This window comes from Dermacentor albipictus, chromosome 1 (assembly GCF_038994185.2).
Source record: "Dermacentor albipictus isolate Rhodes 1998 colony chromosome 1, USDA_Dalb.pri_finalv2, whole genome shotgun sequence".
NCBI lineage: Eukaryota > Metazoa > Arthropoda > Arachnida > Ixodida > Ixodidae > Dermacentor > Dermacentor albipictus.
In genome coordinates this window covers 200,866,633-200,879,119 of record NC_091821.1, presented here as the reverse complement: position 1 = coordinate 200,879,119, position 12,487 = coordinate 200,866,633, and the positions used below count along the sequence as shown (strand labels likewise).

The following is a 12,487-nucleotide window of genomic DNA, read 5'->3' as shown; positions in this document are numbered from 1 at the left end:
AATTGCGAACAGTGTGCTGGATTCTATCACTATAAATCATGGTTATTTCATTTTGATCAACATCTAAACTAATTCTGGCCACTTGTCGGTCCCTTTAATGCTGTAGAATTCATCAGTGTTACCCGCTATGTCCTTATGGATTAGGAATCCTACCCCCTATTGTTTTTTATCTGGAAGTCCTCTGACTTTGCCCTTCACCAGCTTGACCGACGAATAGTAGCCACATCCAACTTGTGCAGTTTTCAAGCGCTATCACTTAGTCTGCCAAGACATCTAACCAGGAGCAGCCAGGAGTGAGCGTGCACTGGCAAGTGTGTGTGTGGTCTAACCTTAAATTTTGCATGGTTCGAGGGTAGTTGAGCATTCAAAACTAGTCGAAATTAGCGATGCCTGCTGGCTACAACACCGATAAGCAGGGTGGCCAAAGTTTAATTCGTATGTGGGTGGCCGCGGCAGAGTGCACGTGAGCAGACGATAGTTGGCTTCTTCCGGAAGTATGTAATTATTATTGAAATTCGAAAGCACTTTTTACTTACTTTTGCCTGTTTATTGAACTTCGTCAGTAGGTATACACAGTAACAGTAGAAAAAAATGCACTGATCCAAACATCCTTCTTGATTGACATCAGCTATTGGTCAATAGCAGCTGCTTATGGGAATTCACTTTATTATGAAAGAAAGCATCCAGAAGAGAATGAAGAGTAAGCTTCTGTGGAAAAGAGTGCATTCGAGAGAAAGGTGACTTCGCTCTCCACTTGCGAGCTCGACGTGCTGCATGCGGCAGCAAAACTTGGCTGAGATGTTCACAGCAGCATATGCTATCTGCAGACTATGTTTTTTCACCAAGCATGAGGGGTGGTTCAGGACCTCTTTAAAGACCAGTGGTAATATATATATAAACATACCTTGTGAGATACCAACTGGCTGACAGGCCAACCGACCAACTTGAAACCATGGTGAACTAGGCAAAGTAAACATTACTTAAAGGCATAATAAAAGTGTCACAACACCAGTCCCCTTCATGGCATGTACTGTGCATCAGATGCAGTTTCTTGTTTGGTAGCATATGACAAGACAGTGTCGTTTGGTCGGTATTGAATTTTTTCGTTGGCATGAGAAGTGATTGTTGCCCTGTTAGGAGAAGTGTACTTGCAGTGTTCTATATATAGAATGTGCGGCATGGTGAACGAGAGTTAGACACACGCATACAACAGTGCTATACTTTTGCATGGGTTTTATAAAGGGATATTACATCTGTTTGATAAAGACAATAATTAAATATATTCGGGATTGACTGCAGTTCCAATTTTTGGTGTTGACAGTACAAACTTAATGAATGACTCTTGTATTAGTTGCGAAACGGTTTTTGCACTAGAAGGCGCAGACAAGAAAAGGGGTACAGGGCTTCCCTATCTTTGTCTGCGTCTTCTAGTGGAAAATCCATTTCACCAACTCACCCAGGTCACCATTTTGTCTTTATTTATCCCTTTCTTAATTTGGTCACACAGGTTGTGTATTTCAGGTAATGACAAGTACAGTGTGCGTGGTGGAAATACTCGTAAATACCAAAAATTTGTAAAAGATAGTGGGCAAGTATACATGGTAGCATTCATTCGTTTTTTGTATTTCAGAAATACTTTGGGTTTTCTGATACAACATATGCAAGCAGCTCAAGAACATTTGCATTCTTAGTGAAATTTTTAAGTGAAATGGTTCCATTTGAACAACCTAAATACTTAAAGGTATGTCTATGCGGCATCTATATTACGCAAAATCTGTAAGTATTTTCTTTCTTCATCTTTTCTTTATGCAGGAAGATAGCATAGTAACTAGCATTTTGTATAAAGTGTTATTAAATATCAAATATGTTGCAATTTGAATCCCACTATTGCTTTCCTCAGCACATGCGGTGACACTAACAAAACTTTTATTTCAAAATACATCATTGAAGCCTATATAGTGTAATCCTTACATGAGTACTTTTATGGATTTCATTTGTGGTGGCACACCAGTGCTGGCAATGACAAAGATGGCTTGAGTGCTGCCCTGAATTTGTATGGACGACATGGGGAGAGGAGAATAAAGACAGACAGTCTCTATTTCTCTCTGCTTTGTGCATCACATCATTTTCACTACACTGGGGACCTGGACATGATGCACAAGGCAGATGCACTGGTGCTTTCACTACACATTCAATGTCAAATTTTGCATACATTCTGCTGCATAACACTCTAATTCACCATAATCAGCATATGTGAACTTGTGATGCATAATGCAACTGTAGGTGCAGGTTCAAAATAAAATGTTTTATCATAGCAAGATCCACCACAGCAATGCTTGTGTACGTGGGACAAACTGCACATGTATCAGGATCCATATTGCATGTTGCAGTAACAAATTGCATGCAGTGCCATGCTAAAATGTTCCATCAGGGTCCTGATTTGCTGCCTCGCAGGGTCAATTACTCATTAAAAAAAAAGAAAAGTGTATTTGGACTTGTATGGCTGTTTTGAAAGTTGTCTTGGCAAGGCCATGCTTGAAAATTATTTTGACTCTTACAGACTGTTCGGTATGCCCTTGCAGGCACACCTCCAGAAGCCTGCTCATGCATCACCAAAGTGCCGTGTGATTTATCATGACTATGTGGCATTGGCTAAGACGCGCCTGCAGGACTTTGAGGTTCGCCTTGACACATGTGGATGTGCGTCTTGGTTAATGCATGGGAGAAGTAATTGACTGTCATTTTGTTTTCTTACTTTCTTTCTCTCTATTTTTCTTTAATACATTCAGATAGCTGATGAAAGAAATGCCTTCTCTGAAGATGCGGAGCAATTGGTGAGTGAAGATGTGACCTTCTTATAACTGATTGTCACTCACTAAGCACTTCTAATTACAGGCCCAGGCTCATGGCTTTGTTCGGAAATCTATAGAAGATTTTGCAGCAAAAGGAAAAATACCAAGGGCTGTCATAGAGGCCAGGTATGTAGGGGAGCTCAGATCTGTACACCTGGATATGAAGTATTCAACAAGTGAAAAATGCTACATATTTGGCCATTTTCATTTCAGCATCTTCAAGAAGCCATATTTTACAGGGCAGTTTCTTCCAGTCCTCCTGAATCCTAAGAATGTAATCACATTGTAATTTGAAATGTCTTCACTTGCAATGGTGTTGATAGCATAGATGGTGTTGATATCATTGCTTCTTTTTTTCTTTGCAACTGGTTTTTCTTGCCCAGTTTCCAGAGCATCGTGGAGTTGTATGCAGCATGGTCCAAGGACTGCTCCAGTATGTTAACCTTGTACCTGTGGTGGTGATATGCCTAAGTAAAATCTCTTACACATGATTCTTACGGTGTTGTTCATGCTTTTATTTTTGCATTTGTAGGCATGGAAAAATTTCTCAAGAGCGATATGATAGGTTTGTTGATGACTGCAACAGGAAAGAAACTGGTAAAATTTTTGGAGCTTCGTACTGTGCATTCTATCTACTTTTGGCACCCTGAAAAAAAAAAAGCAGTAAACAGCATAATATTAGTGACTTGTATTCATAAATTATATTGTCATGTTTTTTTCATGAGTGACTGCACCTTTTTATGTAAATGGCACCTTTTGATGTAAAATATAACATAGGTATGATTACTGTGCTCAGACCTGATTTGCGAAATAAGGAGGGGAAATGAAAAAATAATGTTGTTCAACTGAATAGGTCAATTTCATATGATATTCAGTTATATGGGAAACATAAATACTAGTGGTTGTGACTGTTCTTGCAGGTGTCTGAGCATCTAAAGATGTTGCTTTCATTGCACATAAGACAGCCACAATGCAGATGCAGAGTTCTCTTAAGTTGCAACTGCATGAGGAAGACAGACTGTTATGACTTATTTCACTGCCATTTGAGTAGTACATCTTTTTCTCCAGATGATACATGTGATGCAGAAATGAACAGGCCAGTTCCTTTGCCCGAGCATTTGCTTGCTCAGCTCAGATCTGGATCACTGCCAAATAAAGGTGAATTAATATTCTTTTTTTGTGTGAGTGTGTGCGTGTGTGCATGTGTGTGCGTGCGTGTGTGTTTTCCTCCACGAAAGCTTGTAGTCTGATAAACATGCACACTTGCAACAGCTGCTAATGACAATTGTGCATGAAAACTTCTACTAGCATCGTGGAATTCAGGTTAATTTTAATGTAAAACGCAATAAAGGCTGCTTCTATGGTTACAAGTACCTGTGCTAGGCGTCTGTTGTAGCAGAATGTATTGAGCAGCTACTGTCAATCTGTGGTTGCTTTTGTGTGTTTTCATGTTCCCAGCACGTGTTGAGCTTTCCGTCTTCCTGTAACCTGAAGTTCCTGTGGAATTTGTCATGTTTGTTTCTTTTATGGCTGTGAGGTTTCCCCTGGTGGTAAGCATTTGTTCCCTGCAAAGAGAAATAGAAATATTTTTTCACACATAACAAGATATAAAAAAGTCTAACTTAAACAATATGGTACTGTGTTCTAACTTGTTACAGCTGATTTTATGGATACTTTCTTTTCGCACTCCAGACTGTGAAGTCGTCGTCTTGAGAATTATTGAGGAAGTTAAAAAAAATGAGCTAGAAGTTCTGGAAAATGCCTTGAATCTTGAACAAGAACTTCCTTACTCAAAGGAAATGTTTGAGGTGAGTCTGTAAAATACACTTATAATATCAACAATGAAATTCATAAACAAGTGGGAGTAGGATAGCCTGGGCTCAACTCATGCACTGGGCCAGGCTGAGTATGGCCTTTTTGGCCAGTGCGAGCCCATGCAGAGGTGTGTAATGTATCAGCAGACACACTCAGCAAATGAAATCCAGATAGGAAAATTCAAATCAGAGCAAGAAAATCAAACAATCATGCTTGGCATATGTAGCATAAGTGTGTTTTATTTGAACTTCATTATGTGATACATCAATATCAAGCGTGCCTTTATTCACACTTGTTCAACATACCTGGGCAGCACTTCTGTTGCTAGAATTGCTATGCTCATGTTTCTTTTGCGCTGGCAGTACATGGCTAAAGATGCTACACTTTGGCCACAGAGCTGCTGCACTGCAATTAGTGTGTAGGTGGTTTCTGTAATCTAATGAGTCTTGCTCAACGCACCTTACGTCATGAAGTTGCACACGGAGTGTGTTTTAAACTTCTTGAATTAAAAGACGATATAAAATATTGTTTTTTGCACATTTGAGTATTTGAGGCTCCATATCATGATTATAGAGATGGTGGCTAATAAAGTAAACAACAGCATTTAAAAGCCACTCACTTGTTGACACGTTTAGTGATCTCTAGGACAACCCTAGATACTCCTGGAAAACTTCGGGAGAACTACAATGCCACTGAAATAGGAACTGGAAACTTCTGTACAATGCTAAGAGCTTGCCCCCAAATCTAAAGAAACGTACATCAGCAAATTCTTGCTATTTACTGTGCCATCCATTAGCAAGCAGGATGTGCAAGATACGTGCAGTCAGCAAGTCTTCTGTGAGGTGGGCATCACCCAATGCACCTCCTACACTGTTTTTTTTTCTTTTCGCTTACATATCTGCTTTACGCACTGTCAAATTTCACAGACCTGCACATGCAACGCAATGCAAATGCTAGCGCATCAAAAAAAAAAAAAGTGCTCCAAAGTGCACATGCACTAATGTTGCATTCACTGCATCTCAATCGACTCTATAGTATTGCACAAGAGATGAGCCTGATAGAAAACCTGTAGTGTTGTGAATGCCTAGTGCAAGTATGTTGCCTGTTCTCTTGTGCACGGCAGCTTCGGTGCAGTGGTTAGAGTGCTTGGCTAGGAATCGCATGATTGTTGGCTCTATCCCAGGTATACCTCCCACGAATATATTTTTTTTTACCTTAAGTGCCATGCCTGAACAAAAAAAAAAAAAAAACAAAAAAAACGAGGAATGAATAAACATGAGTGACCCATTTCCTAGCTTAAAATTGCTGGTGACAGTAACAAAGTGAGCCAAAAATTTTTTTCTTAGTGCTTTACCTACTCTTTTGGACAATAAATCACTAGCCTGATCGTCAATGAAGACCTCGAAACAGTAACTTTGAGTAACATTTGTGACAGTTTCCTTCCTCATAGCAACACACTGGCCTAGTCGGCAGTGTTTATGACCAGTTTTACGCTATTTTTCAGGACTTAGATCAATCATGCATACAAACCTGCAATAATTCATAACCTAATTTGTACGTGCATTATGGAAATATTCTTGTGCTGAAAGATAGCATGGGGTGGTGAGGACGGTGTGCATGTCTTGTAATGATACACTTGATACTGCAGCTTCTTCACTTTGCTGAAGAAGCTTGTTGCCATCAGCCTCCACACCCCTGGATTAAGTGCCTCCTCCTGGCGCTGGGAAGTTCACTGAGCACAGTCCACCTGTTGGCTGCATTTTTATGGAGGCAGGTTACAACCATCCAGGTAATTTATGCCTGGATACAGTGAATTCTTATGTACTGTTGTTTGTGTCACATGTTTGAGGACATAATGACAACTTCAGAAATAGCAACAATAGTTCAGTCAAGATTAGGTATGTGTAGGGATTGGGGTTTTCTATATTTACCAATAAATGCTGAAAGGGACCTGCCTGTTCATATTTTAGGAATTCGGTTTATACCGAAAAGTGCTGAATTGCTGAATCTAAAAATTCTCCCTATATCTGTCACCCATTCACCCTTTTCTGGGTGGGGAAAATACCTAATCTAGGCAGCCCCCTCTCCTCCTGCCCTGCCTCCCCCCCCCCCCTATAAAAATTCCTTTTCTGCTATCCCCCTTCTCCCCTCAAACTTCATCGCGCAAGAAAGAGGCAACACGTATACGCTGGCATGGGTGTCGGCCAACACCTCCTACACCAGCTTGCATCTGATTGTAGAAAAAGCTAGTGTTATTTGTGATTGTTGGAAGAAAGAAAGGAAGAGAATTCTGCTGGCTGCACTGGTGGTGATCTAAACCTGAACAATGGCCAGCAATAAGGGTGCATTAAAAGGAATTAGAAATTCAAATAATTAAAATGGAGTGATGTGCAGCTAAAAAAGATGATGAGTTATCACCAGTGCCATGATGAAGTGACCAGTGAAATCCTCCTTGTGCCTTTGTCAGATGATGCTGTAGCGCCTCAGCTCAAGTGACTCACCAATAACAACTCCCCTCTGACAACACTCTCTGGTACCTCCTCAACTGACTCCCCCATTAAAAATACTGCAGAGCATTGAACTGAAAGTGCACCCATGGATTATTTTCTTTTTAAGGCGGAAGCCTCGTGGGTAAAAAAATCCATTGTCCGGTGTTATCGAAAAATAAGTGTCTGGCATTGTGGCACCAAAATTCAATATCACCAAAATTTATAGTACCACCCACGACTATTGGTGGGAGTCGAACCCATGACCTTTGGGGTTAATTAAGGCACTTGAACCCACAACCTTTGGTGGGAGAAAACAAGTAATAGGAAGTAATAATGCATTTGAATGAGAATGTCAAGTAATTTAATGAATGTCTCGTAAGCACGCAGGCTTTCGCCTTCATCCTCTTTATCGTATGCTAAAGTGACTTGTCAACTTCTTTCTTTGCACATTAGGCCATGTTCATATTCATTTCACATGCATGTAAGGTAGGTTGTTGGTTAATCACATAAAATGCCTTTATATCACAAAAAAGTTAAACTGCATTAAAGGGCCCCTAGACTACTGTGAGCTGGAAGGCAAGAGAGTTATTTGTCTCTAACCTTTGCTACCCACCCCGCGACCACTCGGTCCTCTTTCTCATGTACTTCTCAAGAAGACGTGGACTCTGCGGCAGAACCAAAAGTTATGTTGGCACTCTTTTCTTGCTTGAAAATGCCGTCAACTTCTGCTTATCTGGACTCTGTACTTTTCGGCTACACGCTGTTGCTGCCGCACACATAGTGCGAAATATACTACATGAGGTGAAATCATTTGATTGTGCTAGACAGGCAAGCGAGACGACGAGGATGAGTGGGCCTGCAATTGCATGTCAAAGGCGTCCTAGCAGACGGATCGGAACTGATGACTCTCGTAAATCGACCAATCGACATCTTTTGCCCTGGTTACATCAAATCCTGGAGAGGAGCATGCAAATGCTTTTTCAGTTATCGGAGGTGGTTTGGGGTATTTTGTGTCAGGAACTGTCTGCTTTAAGCCGTTGTCAACCTTGGTACAGATGCATGCCTCGTCTAATATATATTTTGGAAATCATAAAAGAAAACATTGTTTATGTTGTGATGAAGTGAAAACTGAACAAGCTGCACGATCATTTGTATTTGAGAAAGGTAGGATTAGTCAGGCAGTATGCTGCCTTTTCCCTTCCTTATTCGGTTTGTGACCAATGAATATGAATAAATTTATTCAGTAGAGTAGCAGAACTTGAAGGTACAAAAAATAAAGTTCCGTTTACCAGAAGTTTTGCTTATGCGAAGGGCAAAAAAATAATGAAAACATTGTTTCATTTCAAAAGAGTCGACCCAAGTAATTTCACTGCGGTGAAAAAAAGACGTTATTGTACTCTGCTTGGAATATCACAGCTTCTTTCGCACAAGTTATTTGTTTATGCACTCTAGCTTTTTAACTGTCACAAAAACCAAGCAACGTCAACGCTGCAGAGTAGCCGTACGCCACACGACAGTGCAACTGGCTGGTGAATTTAATGTTCTTGGTCGACAAGCATTTAAATCCTTGTCGGCCTACTCGTGTTTAAAATGTATGATGGCCAATCAGGTTGGTGCACTTTTGGTCGCAGTTCTGTTTAAGCAGAGTTCACAAAAAGAAGTGCTTCATTTAAACAAACTTTCTTAACATTGTTCCTATCGGTAGTTAACCAAAGTTGGTACCTTCATCCTGTCTATACAACATTTTCACTTAAGCGAGTTTCGTTTATCCAGAGTCCACTGTATATAAAGCAAGAGCTTGTAGTCTGCCAAATTTGATTGCCACTAGCAGCGGCATAGTCAGAGGTGTCACCACCAGAACTAAATATAGCAGTTTCGCACATGTTCTGTCGAGTCCTGTATAATTTCTCTTCAAATTGCTTATTGTTTCTTTTATGTTAACACTTATGTGTTTTTCTCATATGTAGGTCAAGGATAGACAAGGAGCCGAAATTTTGAGCCAGTTCCTACTCTCCGTACCAGTGATGTGGGAAGACAAGCCTCTCAAAATTTCTGTTTCTGGCGCAACATACATGTCTGTGCAGGAGGCTGTGTTCTTGTGGCTCCCACTTTCCACACTGCAAGAAAGGAGGCAGTTTCTACAGTTGAGTGCATGTTTTACGCTTGTAGTGAAGAGGGCTGGGAATCAGCTATTCGCTATTCTGCTGGTATGTGCATCTGTACATTGCCAGATTTGTTTAGCTGTTCAATGCAATAAAGCTTGCATATACTGTACAGTAATTCTCAGTATGGCCGAGTTCATGAGCTTAAGTGAGGTTGATTCAATGAGCAGGTGCAAGTGTCTTGAGTCTTGGAGCTTGTGAGGCCAAGTGAGTGAAGCTGGGTCTGATTTGAGTCTGATTTGAATCTGATATTGGTGATTCTAAGTGAGCTGTAGAATTAAAAATATTTATTTTGGTGAGCTATGGTTGCAGTACCTTTGTTTTATGTCATGATGATGAGACATGCTTTTCTTCTATTTTTGTGAAAGTATTTGCCTAGGTAAAATGGGCTCTCAATGGTTCAAGTGCATTTCTAAGCAGTCATTTTATTACAGGTTGTCGGCGATGTATCTTATAGCAGCAGCTAGGCAAGCACCATGTACTACAGTTCCACCATATGTGCCTGAGGTGTTGTTAAAGAAGGTACTACTTTGAGACAACCTTGTTGTTGCTGTGCTGCTGCCTCATTGTAAAAAGCTGGGCTTTACTCCAAAGTGTGCTTTTGTCTTGGCTGTGCTGTCATTTCAGTTTGAGTTCGTTATGCAGAGGAATGAGTGTACACTTGGTGAGATTGACTCTGATGCTTGGAAGCAATGCTCTGAGTCACCTGTAAAGGACTGGCTTCAGCCTGGCAAGGTACTAGTCATCTTGGTCAAGGAGTGACCACATTTCCAGTGCGTTGGGTTCTTATAAGTGATGCATTCTTTTGATTTTCAGCTGTCTCTTCAGGAGTGGGTGAACTATGAGTCTGAGATAAGTGATGGTGTCAATGCTACTATTACACCTGTTATGAGGTGAGCAAGCTACTTCATGACACAGTACTTGTAAAGTGCACACATGGTGGTTCCTTATTTATATACTTTTGTGTGCCAGTGCTGTTTCATTTTACTTAACACAGCCTTAGCACACCCTGACATTAAATGTTGAATAAAATAACTCTAATTAGCAGACATAGTATAACGATTCTTTGTCACTGAAAGGCAAAGTGCCTCTTGCCTTTCACTGTTGGCTAGAGTACCTACACTCCACCTTTATTGTCACTGGGGCTGGCTAGTCAGCATGGCAGATAATAAGGATGGGAAGGGTTGTCATATTTTAACAGATCGGGTGAGCCTTGAGGGAAAGTGCTCCTAAATAATCGCTTAGCCGATTTGTTTTTGTTTTTTTATTTCTTACCCAGAATGCTTATTTTCTTTGTTGCTGATTGCGAATATTCTTGTTATGAAAAGCATGTCTTTGAGGCAGAAAAAAATAACTGATTAATAGAATAAATAAATGTAGGTCACTGAAGTTTATTGTATGCCGTAGTACAAATACACCAACCACAGGTAATCCACAAAAATTATATACAGAAATATTTTTGGTATGTTGTACCACTTTTTGTTTTGGAACCTTTTTTTTGGTATGTTGTAATAAAAAATGGCCTGAGGTTTCATGATTGGCGCGCCGTCTCTTGTTTTCTTCCCATTGTCCACCAATGTTGCTTCATGTTTGGTGACAGATGTGAGTATCAGAACGGGCCTCTTGTCCATCCACTTGTGTACCTTCATTCCATCTTTGGACCGAAGTTCAGTCAGACTGCCTTTCGCAACTTTGGCTTCAGTGACATCTTTTGGTAGTCCTTTCCTCGTTGAGCAAACTGTACTGCAAATGAAAGTGTCTTCCTTTAGAAGGCGAAGAGTGAGCAGCAAGCTCATGTAGAAGTTGTCTACGTATAGCGTGCACCTGACTCCCTTGTAATTTTGAATGAGTTTCAAACAGACCGTATTTACACGATTGTAAGTCGACCCATTTTTTAAAATTTGAGAATCTGAAGTGGGGGGGTCGACTTACAATTGAAACCAAAACATGGCAACACCAAAAAAGCGAGACCAACGGGAGCTACAACGTAGTTACAATTTTATGCTTGCTCTCCGGCCCTACCCGTAGCTTTTTACTATCCCGTGTGTTTGTTCGCTTTTCGGAAGGATTGGTCAACATTTTTTAGAGTTTTACAGCGCACACAACACTCATGGGGGGTGTCGATAGTTGATGGAAGCGCCACGGTTCCATTCGCGGCGGCACCCTCAGAAAAGCGGCGCTTGCGAGGAGTATCGGTAGTTCATGGAGGAGCAGACACCGCTCACAGGTTTTAAAGTGAAAGCTTTACTGGCCGCAAACTTGCGATTTCGCTTGGCGGTGCTCCGAGGAGGCCCATGACATCATAACGTGTGCCTCGCCGCAGATATTCCTTTCTCTCTCGCTCTCTAGTCACTACTGCGCATGCGCCACTAGTAGCGCCGAGCCACAGGTGTTCCGCTGCTGCACAGCGCACCGCCTTTCTGCCGCTGCTGTTTAAAACGTCACACCGCATTCCTCATTGTTGCGCTTGCGTCCGCTCGCTTCGCCAGCTGCGTCGCATGCCTGATAACATGTCGGAGGATTGAAAAGGAGAGCTAGCGTGCGCCGCAACCGCAGTTGAGGCGGCAGTATGGAAGGCGACAATTCTGATGAGCAGGAGAAGGCCTGGAATCGACATCGGAATGAGATGAAGAGGAAATATATAGCCCAGGAAACAGACGAACAGCGCGCCGAACATCGGGCTAAACGCTGCAACACAGCTAGACAACCAGACTAACCTGGACTTGCAATCAAGATTAACCAAAGCTAACCATGCCATGCCTTCTTTCGCTACGTATATCCTGACATAGCCTTGCTAAGCCACTGCCAATTTTTTCTCTATAGTTTGACCAAAGGCATTGGTTTGACGTGTTCGACTTGACTGCCGGCTATATGCTACTTCCGTGCTTCTTCAGTCATGAGTGCTCCAGGCCCACTAATCATTCGGCACTCGTTCACAGCAGCGTTCAAGAGGGCTGTCATCCTTTACGCTGAAGAAACAAATCACTGTGCAGCGGGCTGCAAGTTCGATGTTTCTGAACGGGTGGTGCGAGAGTGGCGACTGCAGCGAAGTGAAATTGTCACCTGTGACAGCAAGTGAGGAATTTCCCATGAGCCGAAGTCTGGACGCTTTCCGATGCTGTAGGCCAAGCTTGCGGCGTACGTCGCTGAAATGCGTGATCGGTCTTTG

At 41.6% G+C, this 12,487-nt stretch overlaps 1 protein-coding gene across 2 annotated transcripts in view; it reads left to right on the top strand.

Moving 5' to 3' along the window:
* LOC135903144 (Fanconi anemia group A protein homolog) overlaps window positions 1-12,487 on the top strand; it is an 88,694-nt gene that overhangs the window by 42,412 nt on the left and 33,795 nt on the right. The window contains exons 14-27 of one of the 2 annotated variants that reach the window (XM_065433549.1): window positions 1,631-1,741; window positions 2,583-2,678; window positions 2,790-2,834; window positions 2,896-2,978; window positions 3,066-3,126; window positions 3,236-3,285; window positions 3,385-3,449; window positions 3,921-4,010; window positions 4,545-4,660; window positions 6,316-6,456; window positions 9,124-9,299; window positions 9,753-9,840; window positions 9,946-10,053; window positions 10,135-10,211. In XM_065433549.1, the coding sequence (XP_065289621.1) occupies window positions 1,631-1,741; window positions 2,583-2,678; window positions 2,790-2,834; window positions 2,896-2,978; window positions 3,066-3,126; window positions 3,236-3,285; window positions 3,385-3,449; window positions 3,921-4,010; window positions 4,545-4,660; window positions 6,316-6,456; window positions 9,124-9,299; window positions 9,753-9,840; window positions 9,946-10,053; window positions 10,135-10,211 (1,307 nt within the window). Of the gene's footprint in view, window positions 1-1,630; window positions 1,777-2,560; window positions 2,679-2,789; window positions 2,835-2,895; window positions 2,979-3,065; window positions 3,127-3,235; window positions 3,286-3,384; window positions 3,450-3,920; window positions 4,011-4,544; window positions 4,661-6,315; window positions 6,457-9,123; window positions 9,300-9,752; window positions 9,841-9,945; window positions 10,054-10,134; window positions 10,212-12,487 lie in introns of both variants that reach the window. The other variant, XM_070530716.1, reaches the window with a different exon arrangement.